Here is a 25,263-nt window from a genome sequence, read left to right on the forward strand (position 1 = left end):
GTCATGTAAATAAGGTGGTGGCAGTGCCTCTGGTGGAGTCGCAAGGGATTTTTTTTCCAGCTGCCATATTATCATCATCATAGGCAGTCCCTCGGATTGGAGGAAGACTTGCAGTCCAATACGAGAGCCACAGTCCCTGTCGTAGGTGGGGCAGATAGTCGTTGAGGGAAGGGGTGGGTGGGACTGGTTTGCCGCTCGCTCCTTCCGCTGCCTGCGATTGATTTCTGCACGGTCTCGGCGACGAGACTTGAGGTGCTCAGCGCCCTCCCGAATGCACTTCCTCCACTTTGGACGGTCTTTGGCCAGGGTCTCCCAAGTGTCAGTGGGGATGTTGCACTTTATCAGAGAGACTTTGAGGGTGTCCTTGTGAAGTTTCCACTGCTCACCTTTGACATGTTTGCCATGAAGGAGTTCCGAGTAGAGCGACTGCTTTGGGAGTCTTGTGTCTGGCATGTAAACTATGTGGCCTGCCAAGCGGAGCTGATCAAGTGTGGTCAGTGCTTCAATGCTGGGTTTGTTGGCCTGGTCGAGGACGCTACTGTTGGTGCGTCTGTCCTCCCAGGGGATTTGTAGGATCTTGCGGAGATATCGTTGGTGGTATTTCTCCATTGACTTGAGGTTTCCACTGTACATGGTCCATGTTTCTGAGCCATACAGGAGGGCGGGTATCACTACGTCCCTGTAGACCATGAGCTTTGAGGCTGTTTTGAGGGCCTAGTCTTCAAACATTCTTTTCCTCAGGCGGTCGAAGGCTGCACTGGCGCACTGGAGGCGGTGTTGGATCTCGTCGTCAATGCCTGCTCTTGTTGATAGGAGGCTCCCGAGATATGGGACGTGATCCGTGTTGTCCAGGGCCGCGCCGTGGATCTTGATGATTGGGGGACAGTGCTGTGCGGCGGTGACAGGCTGGTGGAGGACCTTTGTCTCGCTGATATTTAGCGTAAGGCCCATGCTTTCGTACGCCTCAGTAACTACGTCGACTATGTCCTGGAGTTCAGCCTCTATGTGCACAGACGCAGACGTCATCCGCGTACTGTAGCTCGACGACAGAGGTTGGGGTGATTTTGGACCTGGCCTGGAGACGGCGCAGGTTGAACAGGTTCCCACTGGTTCTGTAGTTTAGTTTCACTCCAGCTGGGGGCTTGTCGACTGTGAGGTGGAGCATGGCAGCGAGGAAGATTGAGAAGAGGGTTGGGGCGATGACGCAGCTCTGTTTGACCCCAGTCTGGACGTGGATTGGGTCTGTGATGGATCCGTTGGTCTGCATGTCGTCGTGGAGCAGGCGGAGGATGGTGACGAACTTTAGGAGGCATCCGAAACTGAGGAGGACGTTCCATAGACCCTCACGGTTGGCAGTGTCCAAGGCCTTTGGAAGGTCGAAGAAGGCCATGTATAAGGGCTGCTGCTGTTCCCTGCATTTTCCTGCATCTGTCGCGCTGCAAAGATCATATCCGTTGTGCCCCGAAGGGGACGGAATCCGCACTGTGGCGTTGGCAAATGGCTGACTCGATGATGTAAGGTACCTCGGGTTGCCTTTGTGTTCTACTACAGGGCTGATCCATGGAGAACAGCAGTGTTTTTTTTTATTCCACTGCACTGCATCGTTCTTTACTTGTGACTCTTAACAGAAGATTGCACTTGCCCAGTTAATTTCGGTGTTGCACTCAAATCTTTCATGCAATGGAAATGCATTGGATTCCTGAGCACTATAAAGCCCAACCATTGTGCAACCATTTCAATAAATGTCGACATCCCAGACAAGGTTATTCTCGAGTACAGATCAGTAACGTCCGCTTGAAGGAAAGCTGTTTGGACAGATGTCTGCACTCTTTCAACGTCATAAGGCAGATATGGGCGAAGAAAGCCATTCAGTGCATTCCAGCTCACCTGTCCCGAACACCTTCACAGTTTCTCCCGGCGCCCACAATATTTGACAGCACATGAAATGATTTACGAGTTTTTGGCCTTCACTCTTCCCATCCATTCCACCTGTTGAGCACTCTTTGTGCGAAGACGTTCTTACTGATACCCGTCTCAAAAAGCCTGTCTTTCTCCATTTCAAACCTGTCGTGGTGTAACTTGGAAGTGATGTTATGGATTCACTTTTCCGTCCCGTTGACTATACTCTCAGGGGCAGAGACTTCTAGCGCTTCTTCACTCTTTGCATGAAGTTCAGGTGCCAGGATCAGCCATGTGCCTTTTTTCTGTAACCCCTCCAGAGTTTGAATGTCCCCCTGGTGTGTCTGTGATTAAAACTGGACACAACCGGCTGAGTTAACGTCCTGCTACAAGGCCACTGTGATAACTTGATTGCCACTTTCATGATACGCATTTTAAACCTTCGAGGTTTATGAAGGACAGTTTTGTTTGCAGAAACCAGTTCCTTTTAAAGCTGAAAATCAACGAGTTCCAGTTTATCACTTCCGAAAAAGTTGCAGTTTTTGAACTTCAGTGCGATATCAAGTGGAAAATCTCCTGGCATTTGTGCGTGTGCAATCACAATTGGGCTGCATGCTGCGAGATATTGGGATACAGCGTGGAGCCATTGTGGAGGCGTGCGGATATATCGGAGCAGCCAGTGACTTCATGGGGTACGGGGAAGTTGTGTTGTAAAGTGCTGATGCTCGGCTGGGTTTTGTTCGTCCATTCCTGGTTAACGTCGGGTGGTGTGTTTCAGTTAATTTTCTTTTGAGTCTGGTCTCACACCGGGAAGCGAAGAATAAAATTGCACTGGGAAAAAATTCTCCCCTTGCTTCCAATTTTCTTCCTGTTGGCGCACTTTGAAAATTTAAAGTTGCTCTCCCCCCATGTGGAGATTTTAATAGATTGAGTAAAACGGTCAATGATTGAGCACAGGAGGAACCGGTAGTCCTGTGTAGCTTCATTGACTGTTCATTTCTGTAACAGCACGCCATGTTCACATGGAAATTCATGGCCTGCCACTTTATGCTGGTGCTGCTTTACAGCCTCATGTAGTGGAATAAAGCTTGGAACAGAACAAGCAATGTGAAAGCGGAAAAAGTAACTGGAGGGGAGGGGGCCAATTTTGCGGTAGAAATAACGGTGAGGCTAACGGCATATGGATCAGCTGCTGCTCATTGGGTAGCTCTCTGGCCTCTGAGTCAGAAGTTTGTGGGTTCAAGGCCCACTCCAGAGACTTGAGCGCAAAAATCGAGGCTGACATTCCCATGCAGTGCTGAGGGAGTGCCACACAGTCGGAGGTTAAACCAAGGCCCCGTCTGCTCTCTCAGGTGGACGTAAAATATCCCATTGCACTACCTTGAAGAAGAGCAAGGGAGTTACCCCCTCCCCCACCCGGTGTCCTGGCCAATATTTATCCCTCGGACAACATCACAAAAAACACATTATCTGGTCATTATCACATTGCTGTTTGTGGGAGCTTGCTGTGTGCAAATTGGCTGCGTGTTTCCTACATTACAACAGTGATTTGCATTTCAAAAAGTATTTCATTGGCTGTGAAGCACGTTAGGCTGTCGAGTGATCGTGAAAGGTGCAATAGAAATGCAAGTCTGTTTTTTTTCTTCTTGTGCAAATCAGCAACTTCAGATGACTCAGAGGCACAGTGTTATATATGCAGACTATACATATATTCTCTGTGTAGTCACTGTATAGTTGCATAAGATGGAGACTTGTTACTTGATGTACTATCAATAAGGTTTGCACTGTGTATGTACTATGCTGGCACCACTAGAGGGTGCAACCGGGGTTTCCTGCCCCTCAGCCAGAGGCTGTCCACCAGAAGGCACTGTTGTGGGAGACCTGAGGATCACCTGCATAGATGTGCAGGGCCCCGTATAAAAGGCTGCCCACCATGCTTGTGCCTCACTCTGGAGTTATGATCAAAGGCCCAAAGTCACTACAGTTTGAGTACAACTGGAGTCATTCATGGGTACATTACAGACATAACACACAGTTAACTGTGAAAATCTGGAAGTTGCTGTCCAAGATTTGCTGCTCCTCCATAAGCTGTGCGCAAGAGGCATCTTGTCGTCTAGCTCCCCATTCAAATGTATTGAACGGCGTGAAGTTCCTGTACTGCTGGTATCGATATAGACTAAACGCCCCTCCCACTTCCTTCTCCTCATCAGCATCATCGGCAGTCCCTCAGGGTCGAAGATGACTTGCTTCCACACTAAAAATGAGTTCTCAGGTGAGTAATGAGCTCATTTTAAACGGTGGAAGATGCCTGTGCGTGAATGTGGGGTGACCGTTGCACACCAGCCACCACACGGGCTTGACGGAGCAAGGTCTTGGTCCAGTGGCAAGAGTTATCCAAGACGCCTGTCGACCAGGCTCTGCTGCATGTGCCAATACATACACACAAACTCAAACATACTCCGACTCTCCTCCTTCCTTCCCCCCCATCCCACAGGAACCACTCTCTACGTGGAATTCATGCTACGCAATTTTTGTCTGCACTTCTTCGCGTTGGGATGTTTTACCATGTTAAACGTGCTATATAAATGCAAGTTGTTGATATTGAAGGAGAGCTCTCAAAAGAGAAAGGCAGAGAAAATCATTCAAAAAAATGTTCAAAGAATTCAAAAGAGAAGGCAGAAAATTAAAATCCTGGTTTTGACAGTCTTTTGCTATCATAGCTTATGTACTGAATTTCCTCAGCAACTTTCAAAATATGCTGCTCATTTATCATCTGTGTTCAGAAACAGTGACAGTTTGAGAGTTTATATGAATTTATAGCACTTAAAGTAGATGGAACAGATGGAATCACGGAACATGTCTAGACAGTGTGGTGAAACAATGCAAAAAGTAAACAGAATGTTGGGCTATATAGCCAGAAAAGTAGCATATAAGACTGTAAAGGTCAAGCTTGCGTTTACTATGTACTGTTCAGACCACATTTTGGAGCACTGTGATCAGTTCTGGTCACACAAACAAGGACTTACATGCACTATGGGGACTATAGAGGACGGCAATGATCTCCAGTGTAAAGATCGCTGAGCTGTGAGGAAAGATTAGAGGAGTTCATATTCTAAAGGTTAGCAAAAAAGATGGTTGAGGAGGTCTCTAAAACAATATACATATAGATAAAATGTTGAAATCCACAGTATTATTTCCAAGTAAGTCAAGTTGGTAGGAGCAGAGAACACATTTGAGTTGGTAGAAAGTAAATTTAAACTGCTATTAGAAGGCACTGCCTTGTTGAAGGGATGATAAATGTTGACAATAACCAACAGGGTAGTCGAGATAAATAATGACAAGGACAGATCTGACACGGAGCTAGCTTTGTCTTGTGAATGCCACACATTGAGTTTATTGACGGTGCATGTTGGAAAAGATTTCAGTTTATGAAGTAATATAATGCACCTGGTTTAGAACCCCCCCTCCCCCCCCCCCCCCACCACGCCAAATGAACGAGACCCTGTAATGTTTACGGAAATCTTTAAAATGACTATTTTCAGTGATGGTATATTAAAAATCTTGCATATGCATGGATTTCTTGTTAAATTTTACATTATAAATTTCCATGTCCACATTTATATTGCAAACTGCTTCTGTCAAATTGTCCTTGGGTAATCACACCCTGCCACCCGAGAGGAGACACTGTAGTGCCACCACGGGTGGGAGGGTGCCATCACAGTGTGACAAATTTACATGGTGAGTTTTCAGGGGTGGCTGCATGCCCACAGACCCTGCTGGAAAATAAAAACGCAGGCCTTCAACTGTTGAGTTCCACGTCGGTGATTTTTAAAAGCACCACGGTTGCAAAAGTGTACTTTTATCCAATTTAGGGTTTTTTTTTTGCCCTGAAATAAAAGTGGTTGAATTCGAAACACAAAATGCTGCAAATTCTCTGCAGGCCAGGCAGCATCTGTGCAGAGAGAAACAGAGTTAACATTTCAGGTCGACAACCTTTCGTCAGGTGGAATGTTGGGTGCACCTGTAGTTTCAGGGCATGTCCCACAGCACTTTCCGTCAAACTCCTTGTCTTATAAAACCGATGTTGATGGATGTTTTCGAGCTCTAAGCTTTTTGGGGCTGAGTCAGTCTTTTTAAAGCTTTTGCTAGCTTTCTGGGTGGCATGTATGACAAATAGGTGCCAAAAAGAGGAGAAATGTTTTGCTCCCCAGTACTGGCAGCACAATATGCATCTTAAGAAGTAGTTTGGTGCTGCATGTTACCCTATTCCTAGGTCTGACTGGTCGGTAGGGCAGATAGTTTTATGGTTCTATGAAAGGGAAATCATGTTTGACAAATTTGCTGGAGTTCTTTGAGGATGTAACGAGCAGGGTGGATAAGGGGGAACCAGTCGATGTGGTGTATTTGGATTTGCAGAAGGCATTCGATAAGGCGCCACATAAAAGGTTACTGCACAAGATAACAGTTCACGGGGTTAGGGGTAATATATTGGTGTGGTAAGAGGATTGGCTAACTAACAGAAAATAGAGTGTCGAGATACACAGGTCATTTTCTGGTTGGCAAACAGTAACTAGTGGGGTGCCACAGGGATCGGTGCTGTGTTCTCAACTATTTACAATCTATATTAATGATTTGGATGAAGGGACCGACTGTAACATAGCCAAGTTTGCTGATGATACAAAGATAGGTGGGAAAGCAAGTTGTGCAGAGGACACAAAAAATCTGCAAAGGGATATAGACAGGCTAAGTGAGTGGGCATATAGTCTCAGAATAAGGGGCCGCCCATTTAAAAGTTGAGGAGGGATTTCTTCTCTGAAGGTTGTAAATCTGTGAAATTTGCTGCCCCAGAGAGCTGTGGAGGCAGGGTCATTGAATATATTTAAGGTGGAGATAGACAGATTTTTGAGCGAAAAGGGAATAAAGGGTTATGGGGAGCGGGCAGGGAAGTGGAGCTGAGTCCATGATCAGATCAGCCATGATCTTATTAAAGGCTCGAGGGGCCAGGTGGCTAACTCCTGCTCCTATTTCTTATGTTCTTATAGTCTTGTAGCTAATGCATCATCCTGTCACTAGATATTTTTTTGTTGCAAATCACATCACATAGAACCAATTTACTTGGTCATTATTCCACATAGATTTATAGGATAAAGGCAGACATTCATAAGCTGGGTCAATGGCTGAATTCTCAGGCCTGGTTGTCTACGTAGTTCGTCCTCCGAATTCCGATTTACAGAGATAAAGAAAACCCAGACAGTCATACGCAGAGGAGAGAAAGCTGTTCTCGACAGAGTCACAACCAGAGAGACAAGGGAAGAAGAAAACCTAAAAAACACGCACGTGCTTTGTAGCCATCACGGATTGAGAGATTACTGGAGTATGTGCTGCAAATAGTCAAACTGAAGATGGGAGACACCTGATCCACACCGAGAGATGAGAGAGTGAGCTGATCGAGACCAAGGTAGAGCCTCACCAGTGGAGCGGGGCAGTAAACCAGGTTTCAGAAAGCTGTTCTAGATGGAGACAGAGCTGTGAGAGTTCAAGAGAGAGAAAGCAAAGCTTCCATCAATATATTGAGTGTGGACAGAGATCTTACCTACTTTGAAGATAAGCTGTCAGCCTACTGATTTCTTTTGCATGGGTGATTCCCAACACTCCCACAATCAAATCCTTTCCCTCCAAATAATAAAGGGCTAATAAAAACTATTGCTACAAACAATTGAGGTTCTCTGATGTAGCACACAGGTCTTTGATATTTTTGCTGATAGATGACAACCTTGCTACTATTTCACTTTTCTGATTGGTTGCTCTCAAATACAGTGACATCATCTTTTGAGGAGATTGATGTTCCTACAATTCTAAACCAAAAAGCATGCTGCTCCTTAATGCATGCCACCTTCCTGGTCAAAGTATGACGAACAAGACAAACAGTCTGTGATCTTGTAGTTTTCCTTAACCAAGGGTTTTATGGAATGTTAAAGTGGGAGGGGAGGTTATAAAAGTAACATGGGACGAGGGCCTCCAATACTACGTAATGGGCGCACATATGTGGCATTTAAAAAAATTTGGGCATACAGTTTAATAAAATTTACCACGAACGGGAGAGGGAGTGTGGTGGAGAGAATGACAAGACATCTACGGTCCGTGCCCTTTAATGTAATTTCAAAAAAATAAATGGGAAATGCCTTCTTCAGAAGACTTGGTCATATAACAACATAAGAAAAAGCAGGCATCAGTTAGGCCCTTTAGCACTTCCAAACTCAACTGTCTTATACATTCACTCTCCCATCACGGTATCTTATTGCAACACAAATCTTTTTACGACTTCCTCTTTAATCAAGAACCCATATAAAACATATTTCTCGCATTACAGACTCTGTGTTTGCCACCCAAAGATTGTGTTAGAACAAGGAATCTGTTGCTATTGAAACTAAGGTGCACTTGCCCTTCCCCCACTCAGCATTACTGACTGTCAGACTGTGGTCTGGGATCAATTATTCAGAATTGAGAAAGAGTGTTGACTGAAATAATGGGCTGCGAAACCATGCATTATAAAGTGTGGCATGTCGTGGACTGTCTGGGAACTGTCGGACCTGCCCATTAAGTGCAGCTCTGTTGGAATTTCAGCAAAGGTTGGAATTCGAACTCTCTGGATGCTGTTTTAAGATTCGGCTGGTTCTAAAGCTCGTCAGCTTGCTCTCGGGTAATGGTGTTTTAACAGAGCTCCTTGTGACACTTGAAGCAAAATCAATCCAGTGACATCCTGGAATACATGGGTTTACGATTACAGTCTTCCATGTTGTGGGGAGCTGCCTGCAGCTTCCTGAGCAAGTGCAGGGAAAATGGAAGGGAGAGAGCTCTTGGATGATGAGTATAAATATCTCTGGCCGTTTTGCGACCTCTACTTGAATAAGGCCTGAAACCAGGCCACTTGCCTACCATCTTGGTTGGAATGGTGCATGATGCTGAGAGATCAAAAAAAACACGAGTTAGGAAAAAGTACCTTTTTTTAAAAAAAAAGGCAGTCTCAACTTCAACAAAAAAGGTATCAAAAAATAAATAGCTGAAAGGTTTACTCAGTTGCACAAGTAGTAAATGCCAGTTTTTGCCAAACACCTCCCTTTTATCAAATGAAAGGAAGAAAGACTTGCATTTATATAGCGCCTTTCACGACCACTGGACGTCTCAAAGCCAATGAAGGACTTTTTGAATGAACAGTGCTGTTCGATGACTGGAAGAGGGTATCAGATGAATGTGACTCTCATCGTGAATTCCAGATGGAACAGTAACTAGCTATAACAGCTTGCATTTATATAGCACCTTTAACATAGTAAAACGTCCCAAGGCGCTTCACAGGAGCGAAATAAAACAAAATTTGACACTGAGCCACATAAGGAGATATTAGGGCAGATGGAGGAGCATCTTTAAGGAGGAAAGAGAGACGGGGAAGTTTAGGGAGGGAATTCTGGAGCTCAGGGCGTTGGTAGCTGAAGGAACAGCCACCAATGGTGGAGTGATTAAAAATTGTGGATGCTCAAGAGGCCAGAATTAGAAGAGTACAGATATCTTGGAGATTTGTGGGGCTGGAGGGGATGGAAAACAATGCTCAAAATCCAGAGAATTGGGTCTTGAAACCTGCCACAGTTCCTCGTGTGTAGGGGGAACGGGTCACAGGGCAGTCAATGTGTTTGTCAGATGCACATTTCAGCTGAGCTCTCCGACTGCAGAAATGACTATGAGCAGAGGTAGACCAGTCAGAAATAATCGGGCGGCAGGATCATTAATGCAAATTAGTTTGATGGTTTAAGATATGTTGCATGTTACCCATGCATATAATGTTTTGCCCGGTCGTTTAGCTTTAATAGCATTCGGTTTTGTGTAAAATTTGCAATAAGTACACAACGTTGTTAATGACTTCATTTTGCTGGATAAATGGGCTGTGTGTTGATTAGCTGGGCAGTTTACTGAGTACTCTGTATAAATCCATCACTGTACAGCTGTCTGCACTATTAGCCAGACAAATGGACTCCGCCATTCTAACACAAATAGTGCCAATCACCAGCTTTAATAATTCAACCTCACTACCTGTTTGAAGATCAGAGCTATGATTACAGTTCATTGCCCTGCTCTTAAAAGGCTTGTCAGACCAATGCAAGCAGCAGGTTAATCGTCCATGCAAGGCAAATTTGCTCCCGGTCATCCAGGCTTTGCTTACAGATATAAATGATAAACTGATGTTTGGAACCATTTCAACTCCAGTTCAGGTCTATAGACCTATTTAATTACAATCATTGCCCTGCAAAACAGTAATATTGCATTAAGGTTATGAAGCTTGTTTAAACTTTGTCAAAAAAAACCTTCTATTTATATAGCGCATTGAATGTAACAAAAAAGTCCCTAAAAGTTGGATCATGAGGGAGCTAGAGAGGGAGAGGCAATTCGGGAGGGAATTTCCGAGCTGAAGGCAAGGCTGCCAATGGTGAGTGAAGGGAGGTGGGATGTTTGAGGCTGGAGTCAGAGGAGCGAAGAGTTCGAGGTGGGGTGGCAGGGGTAAGGGGAAGGAAGTGTAAAGCTGCAGCAGGCTACAGAGATAGAGAGAGGTGAATTTGAGGCTTTGGGGGACTGGGAGTTAATGCAGTTAAGTGAAGTCGGGCAGGACTTGACGTCGGATAACATATGGACACCAGAGTTGCGAATAAGCCAAAGTTTATGAAGGGTGGAGAATGGGAGGCTAGCCAGAAGATCATCGAGTCTAGTGGAGACTCGGGCATGAACAAGGCTTTCAGCAGCAGAATAGACTGAGCTATGGGCCGAGACAGACAATGTTGAAGAGGTGGAAGTAAGCAATTTTTGTAATGGTGATGGTCAGAAACTTAGCTCTGAGTTGAAAACTGAAGTTGCGAGCTTATCCTGAAATGGTAACCGGGGGAAAGGATGGGGTGGCGAGGGCCAAGACGACAGCTTTGGTCTTCCCAATGTTTAACTGGAGGAAATGATCACTCATCCAAGATTGAGTGTCAGACAAGCTAACAATAAAAAGGCTCTTTAGCGGTTGCAAGAGGTGGTGGAGAGGTAGAACCGGCTGTCAGCAGTATACATATGAAAGTATCTGTGTAGATGAGCCACCACAGGATAATATGCAAATGAAGTAGGATGGATCTTCAGGGAGAGGTGGGAGGGAGGCAAACTGCGGTAATGCTACAGGAGCGAGAAGAGAAGCCATTGGTCGAGATACTCTGGCTATGATTGGATAGGTATGAGTAGTATCAAGCAAAGTCAGTCCCACCGAGCTGAACTGTGGAGGAGGACAGTATTGAAAATTGCAGAGATATCTTGGAGAATGAGGAGAAATAATGCGCCCCAATCACGCGATTGTCATTTTTGACTTTGTTTCAATGCTGTGGGAGGAGCGTGAACCTGATTTGAGGGGTTCAAACAGGTGTTGTAGGAGAATTGGGCATTGATCTAGGAGGTCACAACAAATTCATGAACTTTAGAGAGGAAAGAGAGGTTGAAAATAGGCTGGTAGTTTGTAAGGGTTCTGTCGAGGGACAGAAAGAAAAAAAGACTTGCATTTATATAGCGCCTTTCACGACCACCGGATGTCTTTAAGCACTTTACAGCCAATGACGTACTTTTTGAAGTGTAGTCACTGTTGTAATGTGGGAAACATGGCAGCCAACTTGCACACAGCAAGCTTCCCACCAACAGCAATGTGATATGACCAAATAATCTGTTATAAATATTGGCCAAGGCACCGGGGAAGAACTCCCCGCTCCTCTTTGAAATAGTGCCATGGGATCTTTTACGTTCGCCTGAGAGAGTAGACAGGGCCTCGGTTTAACATCTCATCCGAAAGACAGCACCTCCGACAGTGCAGCACTCCCTCACCAATGCACTGGAGTGTCAGCCTAGACTTATGTGCTCAAGTTCCTGGAGTGTGACTTGAACTCACAACCTTCTGACTCAGGCAAGTGTGCTCCTCACTGAGCCACAACTGACACGGGCATGTGTGTGTGTGTAGGGCAGTCAGGTAGCTTGTATCAGATACCCATTTAAGCAGAGCTATAATTCCTATGACAATAACAAGTAGGAGCTGAGGCAGGTCAGTCAAAAGAATATGCCCCATAAATTGTATGAGCCATTTGTCGGTTTATGCCCACTAATATCCAGTTAGTAACATTTCACAACTTTGACTAAAAAACAATAACATTAATTCTTGGTATAATCAATTGAATATTTAAAAACACGCTATGGCGAGATGGATGCAGTTACTGGAGCAGGTTGTCCTGGCTACCCTCTGCCCATGCGCTGTACAGGACAGTGCAACTGGTTGGGCCTTGCAGGAAAGCAGGGCAAGAAACGAGACCGTAGCTGAAGATCTTGATAGTGGCGGCCATAAGGCCCCGAGGCCTTAAGCTCATCCTAGGGCAGCAGAATAGGGGTTTCGTAAAGAAAATACACTGGCCTCTGCTTTTCTCTTTGACTGTCCCCGGGACCCCTGCTCAGGAGTCCTGGTACTCATCCAAATGCCTAGTTTCTGAAAATGGGCATGTAACCAATGGGAGAGGAGGAGATAGAGATGGGAATGTCCCATTCCCTCTTCATTTACATGAGATTGTCAGACCTGCACACTAACCCCCGCCACCATTCCCCTTACTGGCTGGGAAGGCTCTCCCTTTTTTCTGTTGTTTGCACCCAGAAAATGGGCGTTCTCTAGGGACAAAGATCAGGAAAATTGGCTCCATTGTTAATTTGGGGGGTTTTCCTGCTTATGTTATCAAGCTATAAGCTGAGAAAAAAAAATCTTCTTTTCAGAAATACTGCTGTGCTAGACTCTTTGCGATTAATTTATCATGATCACCATTATTAATGTGATGAATGACGTTGTACACTTTGGACAAATTATTCACATTGATGTAGGGTTCCAAAACTCAAGGACATCAATTAAAATCGTGGAGTAAATAGTATATTCCGCAGAACTTTCGCACAAAGGGTTATAGGCGCCTGAAATAAATGACCAGGCAAGGCTTAAGGCAAACAAACAGTGGAACAGTCAACTTGGGCGGGTGTGTAAATCGGGCAACAGTGGATCGAGTATCCGTTTTACACCCCATCCGACTTTTCTTGGGTTGTAAAATGGGCGGTCAGTTCAGTGCTGGCTGTTTTACGCCTCTGTCAAAGCTGAAAGTTCCGCCCAGTATAAATGAGTTGGAGAGAAGCAGATGCGTTTCTGGAGAAAGACGTGACTGAGCATATTGTGAGAAAGTGGAAAGCGGTTGAAATCAGACAAAATAGGTTGGGATTGTTGGAACATCAACAAACACCTGCATTTATCCAACATAGCAAAACAAATAGCCTTTTCATGTCCCTAAAACGTTCTATATTTTTATTAACAATAAGAGAATGGATGGGAAGAGTTTGTACCCAAAACACATAATTTAAATGAAAGATTTCCTTAAATTGATAACCCAACTATTGCTTTGGTGCTCAGGAGAACACAAAAGATGGGGTGGATATCGGGATGTGGTGACCTTACTCCAGATCACACTCAATCCATGTGGTCCAGAGCATAGTCGCACAGCACTGGGATTTCATGTAACTGCAATCATCTCCAAAGCCAAGTTTGGTGAGTTCCCAAGGGTCTTGCAAGATCTCTTGAGCACCCCTAAATTTAAATCTGAATGTTGTTAATGGTCATGGAAGGTCTGCTATTCTAACATAACATGGTGTTGGAGTGCAAGGGGTGTCGCAGTTGTGTGGGGCAGACTGGTTGGGCTGGGTGCTCTTTACCTTTCTGCCATTGTTCATTGTTCATTGGTCAAGATAAAAGTTCACGGGATTGAGGGTAATATATTGGCATGGATAGAGAATTGGCTAACTAACAGAAAACAGAGAGTCGGGATAAATTGGTCATTTTCCAGTTGGCAAACAGTAACTAGTGGGGTGCCGCAGGGATCGCTGCTGGGGCCTCAACTATTTACAATCTATATTAATGACTTGGATGAAGGGACCGAGTGTAATGGAGCCAAGTTTGCTGCTGATACAAAGATAGGTGGGAAAGCAAATGGTGAGGACACACAAAATCTGCAAAGGGATATAGACAGGCTAAGTAAGTGGGCAAAACATTGGCAGATGGAGTATAATGTGGGAAATGTGAGGTTATCCACTTTGGTAAGAAAAATAAAAAAGCAAATTGTTATTTAAATGAGGGAGAGATTACAAAATTCTGCGGTACAGAGGGATCTGGTACATGAAACTCAAAGTTAACATGCAAGTACAGCAAGTAATTCGGAAAGGAAATGGAATGTTGGCCTTTATTGCAAAGGGGATGGAGTATAAAAATAATGAAGTCCTGCTACAACTGCACAGGGTGTTGGTGAGACCACACCTGGGGTACTGCGTACAGTTTTGGTCTCCTTATTTAAGGAGGGATATACTTGCCTTGGAGGCAATTCAGAGAAGGTTCACCAGGATAATTCCTGAGATGAAGGGGTTGTCATATGAAGAAAGGTTGGACCGATACTTTTTGGAGTTTAGAAGACTGAGAGGTGATCTTATTGAAGCATATAAGATTCGGGTAGATGCAGAGAGGATGTTTCCCCTTGTGGAGAAGTCTCGAACTAGGGGGCATAGTTTCAGAATAACAGGTCGCCCATTTAAAACGGAAATGAGGAGGAATTTCTTCTCTCAGAGGGTCGTGAATCTTTGAAATTCTCTACCCCAGAGAGCAGTGGAGGCTGGGTCATTGAATATATTTAAGGTGGAGATAGACAGATTTTGAAAGATAAAAGAGTCAAGGGTTATGGGGAGCGGGCGGGGAAGTGGAATTGAGGCCAAGATCAGATCAGCCATGATCTTATTGAATGGCGGAGCAGGCTTGAGGGGCCAGATGGCCGACTCCTGCTCCTAGTTCTTATGTTCTCGAGGGGAAGTGTTTTCGAATCATTTAAATATTAAATTACAATTAAAATCAATTGAATTACAAATGTACCTTGTGAATTATTCATTTGATTTTATCTGTAGTCTAACTGATCTGAGAATTAACAGAATTGGTTTGTGAAACTTATTAGGCTAAAGTTATGAATCAGTATTTGAAAGAGTGGTTTTTATTCATTTAAAAAGCAAGTTTATGAAGATCAAAGGGTTATCACAGTATTAAATTATTCAGTTCACTTTTATAGCTCTAATTGATTTTGTATGTTTAATTTATAAAGGAATCTTCTTCATGAATAACTTTAATCTAGATCTTAATATCAGTTTATGGCCCAGAATTTAGTGTCATAATAAGGTGAGGCTAATGGTGCTCACTATTAATGATGCACAAATCGCACAATAACTTCAGGTGAGGGCAAGTGCACAGTTCAATGAGAAAATCCGTAAGTTGCTGTCCGAGGTGCGCTAATTGGTCGTTAGTTTCACGAAACGGCATCTCGCTGTCTGCCTCACCATTGAAATGCATTGAACAGTGTGAAGTTCCAGTACTTGCAAGGTTGATGCACACTAAACTTGCCACAGAAAGTTAGCGCTTGTCCATTTCAGTCGAAGTAGCCTTTTAATGGTGTGACAAGTATGAATTACTGCAAGCCGAGGTCTCTGGCAATGCAAATTACCTATTGCAAGTGTGGATTCTCATTCCTTCAGGTTTCAATTGTTGCTTGAGATTTTTTTTATTTTTGTGCCTTTTTTCTCTCTCTCAATCCAATCTTTCTTTCCCTCTCTTTAGACTCAAATTTCCCCAACCTCTCTTTCGGGCGCCCTCACCCAAGGCTTTTGTCTGCCTCCAAGCGCGCCGAAAATCTTCCTCCCGATTCTGTCTGCTCCCCAGTCTCTCCTCGGTGATGGCGTAGCGTGGCCCAGTGGATTGGGGGCGGAGTCAGGTCCCGGCGCTGAAAACAGTGCTGGGATCTCTGCACATGCGCGCTAGAGTCTATGCGCATGTGCAGTAGCTCCTGGCAGGCCGAATCTGTGAGTGCAGGCTGTGTGGTGCGGGGGTGGGGGCCCGAAGCATGCCGTCCCGAGCCCCGGCCGAATGGGCTCCCTCATCTGCGGCCTGCTGCATTCCCTCAGGTAGGGCTTCTATTTTTTAGTTATTATTTACTGATTGATTGCTTGTTACTTTGGTCTTGGTGTTTTAGGTGCAGGGTTCCTTCTATTTTTTATATGTTAATTAATTGCTTATTACTTTTTGTGCTTGGTGCAAATGTACTGCTTTGTTTAGTGCTTGGTGCTTTAAATGTATTTATGCTTCTTTAATGTTGTTGTGAAGGTGTTTAATGCTTTGCAAGGTCCTCTTTCCCACCCCCCCCCGCCCCGTCATCTCTGGCTGCCTGCGCTGATTTCTTAATTCACCGCAAGGTTTTTCTGAACCTTCAAGAGTGGTCACTTACGCTGGCCTAAGTTAGTTTGGAGTAACTTTTAGCTGGCTAAACTTGCTTAAATGGCCAAAACAGACGTAAGTGGCTGATAACGTCCCCTTTTGAAAAAAAAACTAAACTTAAAAAAACCCTAACTAACTAATTTACACTGGCGCAAATTCAATAGCCAGAATTGCAAATAAAAAGATACTCCAGAAAAATCAAGTTGCTCCCAAAAAAAACGGAGCAAGTCCTGTGGAAATTTGGGCCCCATATTTCTCTTTCTGTACCTGATTTGACATTGCATTCACCCACTCGACACTCGCTTCTTCAGACCATGCGCTATCAATTCCACAATCCTACAACCTGATTGGTTAAGGAGATACACAGTTGCTTTCCCTGTTCACTCAAGTCACAGATGCCCTGTAGAGTGCGCTGCGCTGTTTCCAGTTCGCATTTTCAGCAACTTGCCATGCAAAATATGGTGGAGAATAAACAGGCAAGGACAAGTCGAACTAACAGCGGGCGCTGTTCGTCAGCATGCATCAGTAATTTTTGGAACATTGTCTTCTGATGGAAAGCTGGAACATGAACAGGATTTTAAGGGGAATCATTCTTCTTTTAATGTCTGCTAAAATTAAATCAATAAAAATGGCTGATAAATCCATCTTCACCCACCTGAGCACATGTATGGCCAAAGCCTTTATCATCATTTCCACTGTTAACTGCAGGTTGTTAATCTCTAATTACCAGCTAGAAAGATGTTGGTCCTGAAAATCCACAAACCTTTTTGGCAGAGTGTGCAAGATTGGTGGAATCTCTGTCCACCTCAAACATGGCCGTTGACATCAGAGCGGACGGGGCTGGGGAAGGATTTCCCATGCAGGGCATCTCCTTGCCCCTGCTGCCTTCTACTGAGTCGTTGGTACATTGCAATCAACCAGGCGTACAGGCACTCAGAGGGCTGTGAGTGGGCCTGCTTGAACCCTTTATCTCATACTCACTGGGCCATGGTGCTGGCAACTACTTAAGCTGCTACCTTGTACCATATTTCCCATCCTCCCATCTTTTTACTGTCGGTCGCGATGACCATAGTGACCGCCCTCTGACCCTACTTACTTTGATGGGGTCAGGAGTAGAGGTTGACGATAGGTGGTGTCTGATATTTATACAGATAATGTGCAAATATTTTTGTCTAAAAGTAAAATGAAATTACATTTAGCCAATTAACTTAATCAGGAAATTAACTCCCAGATCACAGCTCCCAGAACTTGATATGCACTTGAAGTGCCGTAACCTACAAGGCTACGGACCAAGAGCTGGAAAGTGGGATAAGGCCGGATAGTTCTTTGTCGGCCTGCATGGACATAATAGGCTGAATGGCCTCCTTCTGTGCTGTAAATTTCTATGATTCTATGAGCTCCCAGCTCAGACCAGCCTGAATATCCCAGACTAAACATTTGAAGACTTTAATTATGTAATTATACATGTAATTAAAAAAAAGTAGATCTATATGAAGGTTTTTAAAATCTAAAGGAAATGCATGCGGAAGTGTTTCATTTTATTAAATACTTTTGAAGTACAGTGACTGTTAGCTAGGCAAACATAACCATTCTGCATCGGCACTGTATCACCCACAGCAGTGTGATGAATTACCAGTTAATCTGCTTTTTCAGTGGTAAAAGTTGAGGGTGGAATGTTGGTTAGAATGCAGGGAGAACTTCCTTTTCTTCAGTACTCCATGGGACTCTCACCGTCCACTTTAACAGGCAGCTGTGACCTGTTTAACGTCCCATTCAAAGGATGGCATCTTAGACAATGTAGCATTCCCTCAGTGCTGCATTGGAGTGTCTGCCTAGATTATGTGCTCAAGTACTGGTGAGCAACTTAAACCTATAACTTTCTGACCTAGGAGCAAGAGAACTACTCTGATTCACCAATGTATAAAGTTGACCTACCGCCAAACCAAACCATTGTGGGTGAAAGCAGAACTTTCATCTGGAGCAGTGCGTGTTTTTATATCTGCTCTATCTATATAAAATATATGGGGGTAATCTTAACTTCACTAAGGTGAGTTCAGGTCAGCCACCTGTTTTACACGCTGCCTGATTTTACTCTCCAGTGACATCAATACATATCATTATGGGGTAATCTTTTTTTATTCCTGGGATGTGGACGTCGTTGCCACGGCCAACATTTATTTCCCATCCCTAATTGCCCTTGAGAAAGTGGTGGTGAGCCGTCTTCTTGAACCGCTGCAGTCCATGCGATGAGGGTACTCCCATCGTGCTGTTAGGGAGGGAGTTCCAGGATTTTGACCCAGCGACGATGAAGGAACGATATACTTCCAACTCAGGAAGTGACTTGGAGGGGAACTTGGAGCTGATGGTGTTCCCATGTGCCTGCTGCCCTTGTCCTTCTAGGTGCTAATTGTTCATTCTGCGTATGTTAGTCTACATATGGCATGTACAAGAGGTTTTTCTTTGGATCATAAGAAACTTGCTATGGTCATGGAAAACCACCTATTTGCTGTGAACACAAAACATAAATGTTGCAAGAAACGTGAACTCTAATACCAATTCCTCTTCACCTGCAGCTGTAGATTTAATCATCTGTCAAGAAGCCTAACCTTGAGCAGGTGGATTCAGCCAGCCAGAAACGGCTCCAGGGATTATAAATAAATCTTGCCTGTTATGTAGAGAGTTGGTGACCTTTTCAAATTCAGCACCATCCATCATAGCTTTCAGCCATGTCTCCATCTTGGGAATAAGACAGAAGCTTACTTTTAATTTCATCAATGCCAGTTAACCTAGATGATATTATACCTCCCCTGCAATGCATTCTTCAGAGAGTGAATGTACTCTGTGATCCATTATTTACAGCATCTCTTCCATAAATGCAATTGAAACCAAAGAGAGAAATTCTGCAAATGCATCCCAGGACAGCCATCTTCCTATCAGAGGCTTCCAAACATTAGCTCCATGGTCCATCCGTTAGTAATTACAGTAGTTTCTGCATTTAACCCATGCTCTCTGTGCCAGTATCCGAGCTAATCCCATTTCCATGCTCTTTGCTCTACCCTTCATTTTCTTTAAGTGCTTATTTAATTCACTCTATCTAGTCAGGACTGTTAGAATTGCAACCTATTTGTGGGTTTACTTCTATAACCTTGCTTTAAATACAACTAAATATACATTGTTTTGTTTCAGTTATTTCTCTTGGGTTTTTACAGTCAGATTGTCCACTTAAAAATCAATGCATGTGTATTTAGCTTCCAGGTTGTTCAATTTTGAAGCAAACCAAATCTTTCAAGATTCTATAGCCTAGAAATTGATTGTCGCCCCGCCCGTTTTACAGGCGTGAATCGGGAGCGTATGTGTCCAATATGGCAGGCAGTGCAGACCAGACAAGTCCCGCACCTGAAGTGAGCTGTTCGATATATCGCATCGCAATTCTCCACAGGCATCCAGGGCGTGTGATTCAGGAAGCTCATTGTAATATTTAGGAAAGGGCCCTGCACCAGTTGTGGGATCCTTTTTTGAAATTGGCCTGCCCTAGCAAGTGCCTCACTACATGATGTACTCATTCAGCAACTCGTGGCAGCAAGGACCTTTAAGCAGCTCTATTTAAAGCGCCCATCCTCTTCATACAGACAACTACAACAACTTGCATTTATAGAGTGCCATTCACGGAGTAAAACGTTCCAAGCCACTTCATAGGAGCGTTATCAAACAAAATTTGACACCGAACCACATGAGATATTAGCTTGCTGAAAGAGATAGGAGCGTCTTAAAGGAGGAGAGAGAGGGCGAGAGATTTAGGAAGGGAATTCTAGAGCTTGGGGCCTAGGCAGCTGAAGGCACAGCCACCAATGGTGGAGCGATTAAAATCAGGGATGCACAGGAGGCTAGAATTGGAGGAGTGCAGATTCCTTGGAGGGTGTTGGGCTGGAGGAGGTTACAGATATAAGGAGGGTTAAGGACGTGTGGGGATTTGAAAACAAGGATGAGAATTTTCAAGAGGCGTTGTTGGACCGGGAGCCAATGTAGGTCAGCGAGCACAGTCGTGATGGGTGAGCGGGACTTGGTACAAGTTAGGATACGGGCAGCAGGACTTTGAATGAGCACAAGTTTATGTAGAGTGGAAGATGGGAGGCCGACCAGGAGAACATTAGAATAGTCGTTGATTGGTAACAAAGGCAAAGATTGAGGGTTTCAGCAGCAGGTGAGCTGAGGCAGGGGCGGAGTCGGGTGATGCTACAGAGGTGGAAACAGGCAGTCTTGGTGATGGAACGGATATGTGGTTGGGAGCTCATCTTGGAGTCAAATACTGCACTAAGGTCACGAACAGACTTGTTCAGCCTCAGGGAGAGGGATGGAGTGGGTGGCTAGGGAACGCAGTTAGTGGTGGGGAACAGAGTCAATGGCTTCAGTCTTCCCAATAAATTAGTTGCCAGTTTGTCCTTTTAGGTTGCTGGTTGACTTCTGGGCATTTTATTGGCATATTTTCTGACTTTCACAACTTAATTCTGACTTCTGAAAAGTTTTTGCAGGTGCTGGACTGCTTTTAATCTGCCTTCCAAACAACTTTACTGCAGTCATGGCTGGTCTGTTAGGGTTGCCTTTGGGGTTGGAGGGGGAGCAACCAAAAAGGCAGGAGAGAGCACGAGGGAGGAGGAGGCCATGGTGCAGGAGGCCTTCTCCACAGAGGCTCTGAAGGTAACACTTCTCCTAGCTGAACTTTACTCAGCAGCAATGTCTGAGGCACCTGCACAAGAGAGCTCCAGGCCACCAACTCAGTTCCCTAGTCACCGACTCCATCCCTCTCCCTGGCAACTGTCCGGAGGTTAAACCAAACCGGTCGCAACCTTGGAGTCGGATTTGACCCCGAGATGAGATTCCGACCACATGTCCGCGCCATCACCATGATCGCCTACTTCCGCCTCCGTAATATCGCCCGACTCCACCCCTGCCTCAGCTCACCTGCTGCTGAAACCCATTTTTTTCCAATCTCGGAAGTTTCTTTGTTGTCTGAAGCCAGAGAGCGCCTTCCTTTAAGAGGGGTTGGCTGCCTTTAAGTGGCATCAGAGACATCCGATTACCTCACCCACCTTTAGCCTCACTACCCACAGGGTAGAACTGACTGCACTCCAGAATCATTACAGTGAGCTGCCAACACCAATTTCACGTGGTCTCTCGGACCATGTGACAAAGCATGTGCACCCTGCCCAGTGTCTGCCCGTTTTCAGGCGTGATCGAATTTTAAGGCCTGTGTCTTTCACATCGCACTATAGCTTCCTTCAGGGAGGGAGGGTGGGTAGCCAGAGTCAGACTAAAACGGCTTAGAATTATCTACCTGTTACCTTAGCGACAGTGCCAGCTCGTTAAAATAAACAACGGTAGCAGAGGTGCAAGCCAACTAGTGAAATGATATCTTTGGACCATTTCTAAACAACAATTTTTAAGTGGCAAACATATCTTTACTGTAAACTCTCAGCACACATGTATTTCTGGTTCTGACTTTGATATTTTAGAGTGATCATTTTGCAGATGATATGTTGCAGCCTGAAAGCTGGAAATCCTCCAATGATACATGGCACTTAACTGACTTGAAACGCCCGAGATCCCATCAAACTAGACTTTTGAGACTTCTTTCGCAAAGCTTTCTCTTTCACAAATGTTAAATACTTCCATTTTTTTTAATGGGAATAGACAGTTTGTTTTAGTCTGAGTCATGGAGACAGTATTCCCTTCACTATTGAAAAAAACATTTGGTACTGAAGGATGTTAGCACACACAGGCTTATTTCTATGACTCATACCTACCTAATATATCGCTACTATTTAAATACCTTCAACTTTCATTATTTCTCATTAAATTTGGAACATTCATGGTGACTTCAAGTATCCTGAGCTTCACTGAATTCATCTATTCTGGAAATGGTTATACCAGTGAATACAAATTAGATAGTGGGGTGCAGTTCTCTCTGCAAGTAAAGCTGAAGAACAGTTCTTGTACTAAACTGATACTGGTTTATATTGACATTTTAATGAAAATAATCAGTGATTAACCACAAAGAGTCAAGCGTACCCAAGGGACCCTGTTTATCGATCGTGTGGCGATTAGAGTATTACAATATTATTTTTTCAACAGTAATACAATTGAATGTTATTTTTGTTTTCTCATGTTTGTAAATGTCAGCAAGGGCACATTTTCTGCCTGCTTTTTTTAAAATTAAAAGATCTATTGGAAAATTTGATGGCAAAATATTGACAGGTTTCAAAAATGGTTTATATCTTTGAGTGTATTTTGAAGCACCTTGATGTTTCACTACATTAAAGGCGCTACATAAATGCAAGATGTTATTGATGTACGGGTGTGTGGTTGCTAGCGATCGCTTGTTTTGGGCGTGTCTTCCACTGATAGGTGAGTGAAAGAGAAGCGCAGTCACTGGGGTCAAGCAGCACCAGGTGGGACGATGGGTTCCCAGTCCGAAGAATCTAATGCAGGGTGTACATAAGCCGTGACAATGGGACAAAGGTCCCAGGGAAGATGCTGCAATCTGACACAAGTAAGATAGGCTGTAATAAGGTTGTATAAAATACAACATTTATCCCTTATCAGAAGTACACTATTCAGCATGCTTTTGTTTCAGATTAATCTGAAGAAAATGCAGTGCATGTTCAGTTATTTCTAGGTATATTGGCAGTTTATTACATTTCCTTATAATGTAATCCCTCATGTTATGGTGTTCACCATATATCGCTGTTCTAAAGCAATTTGAATTGTCTTGGCTTTTAGTTCTGTTCCAGAAAGAACTCAAAATAAACAACGTTCCTACGCTGAAGACTGGAGAAATGTTTCTGTTTCAGAGTTCATGCTGGACCAAGATTATGGGTTTTGTTTTGTTCGAAGAATTCTGTGATTTCGAGAAGGCTTCTGTGCTTGTCTCTGGTTTGGTTTTACTGTATAAACCAGCGGGTGCAATGTTAATGGAGCATGTTTCAACAGCGGGGATCCCGTGCTGAATGAGAACATGTGGAGATTTGGTCATTTGAGAACATTGTTGTCATTTGGTGATGGATGGTCGAGCTCTCTGGTGTGCTTTGTATTGACATAACGGAGGAGGAGATGACACTACATATATGGCGGCGAGTTGCTAATTCAACAACTAACATTTGGCAAAAAAGGCCAAAAATATGAAACAATAGCTCCCAAACAGCTTTTGTGAATCTGAATGGCCAACAGCTGTGCTGTGAGCATCTTTTGAAACTGTTGTATTAAAATGAACAATAGTTCGTAGGTATTGCTTGAACAATTCTGCTGTGGAACATGTATATGGGTCAGTATCTATCTTTACCTACCTGTCCAGCTATCATGTTATAAAAGTGATATCCATCATACATTTCCTGTTCGTAACACTTCTCTGTGACACTCAAATGTTACTCTCAACTCGCTTCTTCGGCAGCACCTCTCAAACCCACGATCTCTACCTCCTAGAAGGACAAGGGCAGCAGGCGCATGGGAACACCACCACCTGCAAGTTCCCCTCCAAATCACACACCATCCTGACTTGCAAATATATCACCGTTCCTTCATTGCTGGATCAAAATCCTCGAACTCCCTCTCTAACAGCACTATGGGAGCACCTTCACCACACGGACTGCAGCGGTTCAAGAAGGCGGCTCACCACCACCTTCTCAATGGCAATTAGGGATGGGCAATAAATGCTGGCCTTGCCAGCGATGCCCACATCCCAGGAACGAATAATAAGTAAAAATGAAAAGCATAAAGGAGCACAAAGTTCTATAGCCAGGGTGTCTCTAGTCTCACATCATCATCATAGGCAGTCCCTCGAAATCGAGGAAGACTTGCTTCCATTCTTAAAATGAGTCCTCAGGTGGCTGAACAGTCCAATACAAGAGCCACAATTTCTGTCACAGTTGGGACAGATTGTCGTTGAGGGTAAGGGAGGGTGGGACAGATTTGCCGCACGCTTTTTCTGCTGCCTGCGCTTAAAAACCCAATGTTTACTTAACAACTCGACTATAGCTTTGAAGAGACACACACCTGCACTTTTACAGTGTACAGTGTTCCTGACGTTATAAACCAGCACACTCTGACCTGTGAGCAGTGCATTTCTTGCCCATCACAGTTCGTGTGGCGCTCATATTTCTTCTTCACATTTCAAAAAAGAGACGAAGGAACTCCCCAAAAATACCAGAACACGAATGTTTGCAGCTTTGTATTTGACCTCTATGAACTCCCTCAGTGTTTACTGCACAGCAATTCGACTTTGTAGCATTAACGAGGGACATACTGGACTTCAATGAATTAATAATATATTGGGCTAGACTTTTGTCTCCACTGCCTGGTTGGCAATCTGTCGGGGTGATTGAAGGCGCTTTAGAGAACCCGCCCAGTTTACATTCCTTTCGGTATTAATGGCTGTGTGATCCATGCTGCCCGAGCTGCACCCAGGCTGGTCTTACCTGGCGTGACGTTTGTATCCTTGTAACACAGCGCCTCCTCTCATTTACTGTGAGCAGCGCTAGAGGACTTTGGACAGTTTATTTGCAGAGTTCTGTGTCACCTGAGTTTTACAGTTCTGAAACTTCAACCAGATTAAAAATCAGAGCTCTGTAACTGTGAACTCTCATTTTTTTCCTTCAAAAATGTGATCCTCAAGTTATTATTTTTCTCTGAGGTAACACACTGTTACCTGCCAAGAATAATCAAGTACGGCTGTGCCTGCAATTCCGGGGATCTAGCAGTCTGAGCACGTGCTGTGACGAGTGTGTCAGCTCACAACCGTATCATTCTCTGACTGCAATCATTTCTTTCTTTGTGCTTTAACAGCACGTACGAGGTTTTTTTTTTGTTTCTCCAAATGATTTGAAAACCAGCTGGGGAATAAATTCCTAAAGCTTTTTGGATTAAAGCTTTACAGCATGTGCTTTTTTTTTGCACCGAGGATCATTGTCTCTATGAAGCTTTCTTTATGTGGCTGT

General features: G+C 44.2%; 2 protein-coding genes across 6 annotated transcripts in view; one reads left to right on the forward strand and one right to left on the reverse strand.

Annotated features, from left to right (window-relative positions):
• Positions 1–25,263, forward strand: part of LOC139226760 (zinc transporter ZIP11-like) — an 807,495-nt gene that overhangs the window by 279,730 nt on the left and 502,502 nt on the right. The gene's annotated exons all lie outside the window — the stretch shown is intronic.
• LOC139226761 (uncharacterized) overlaps positions 1–25,263 on the reverse strand; it is a 79,167-nt gene that overhangs the window by 5,611 nt on the left and 48,293 nt on the right. For 2 of the 5 annotated variants that reach the window (XM_070857757.1, XM_070857758.1), the window contains exon 2: positions 18,942–19,012. The exons of 1 other annotated variant lie outside the window; for it this stretch is intronic. In XM_070857757.1, the coding sequence (XP_070713858.1) occupies positions 18,942–18,984 (43 nt within the window). In that variant the 5' untranslated portion in view covers positions 18,985–19,012. Of the gene's footprint in view, positions 1–18,882; positions 19,013–25,263 lie in introns of all 5 variants that reach the window. 2 more of the 5 variants (XM_070857755.1, XM_070857756.1) reach the window with 1 other exon arrangement.

This window comes from Pristiophorus japonicus, chromosome 16 (genome assembly GCF_044704955.1).
Source record: "Pristiophorus japonicus isolate sPriJap1 chromosome 16, sPriJap1.hap1, whole genome shotgun sequence".
NCBI lineage: Eukaryota > Metazoa > Chordata > Chondrichthyes > Pristiophoridae > Pristiophorus > Pristiophorus japonicus.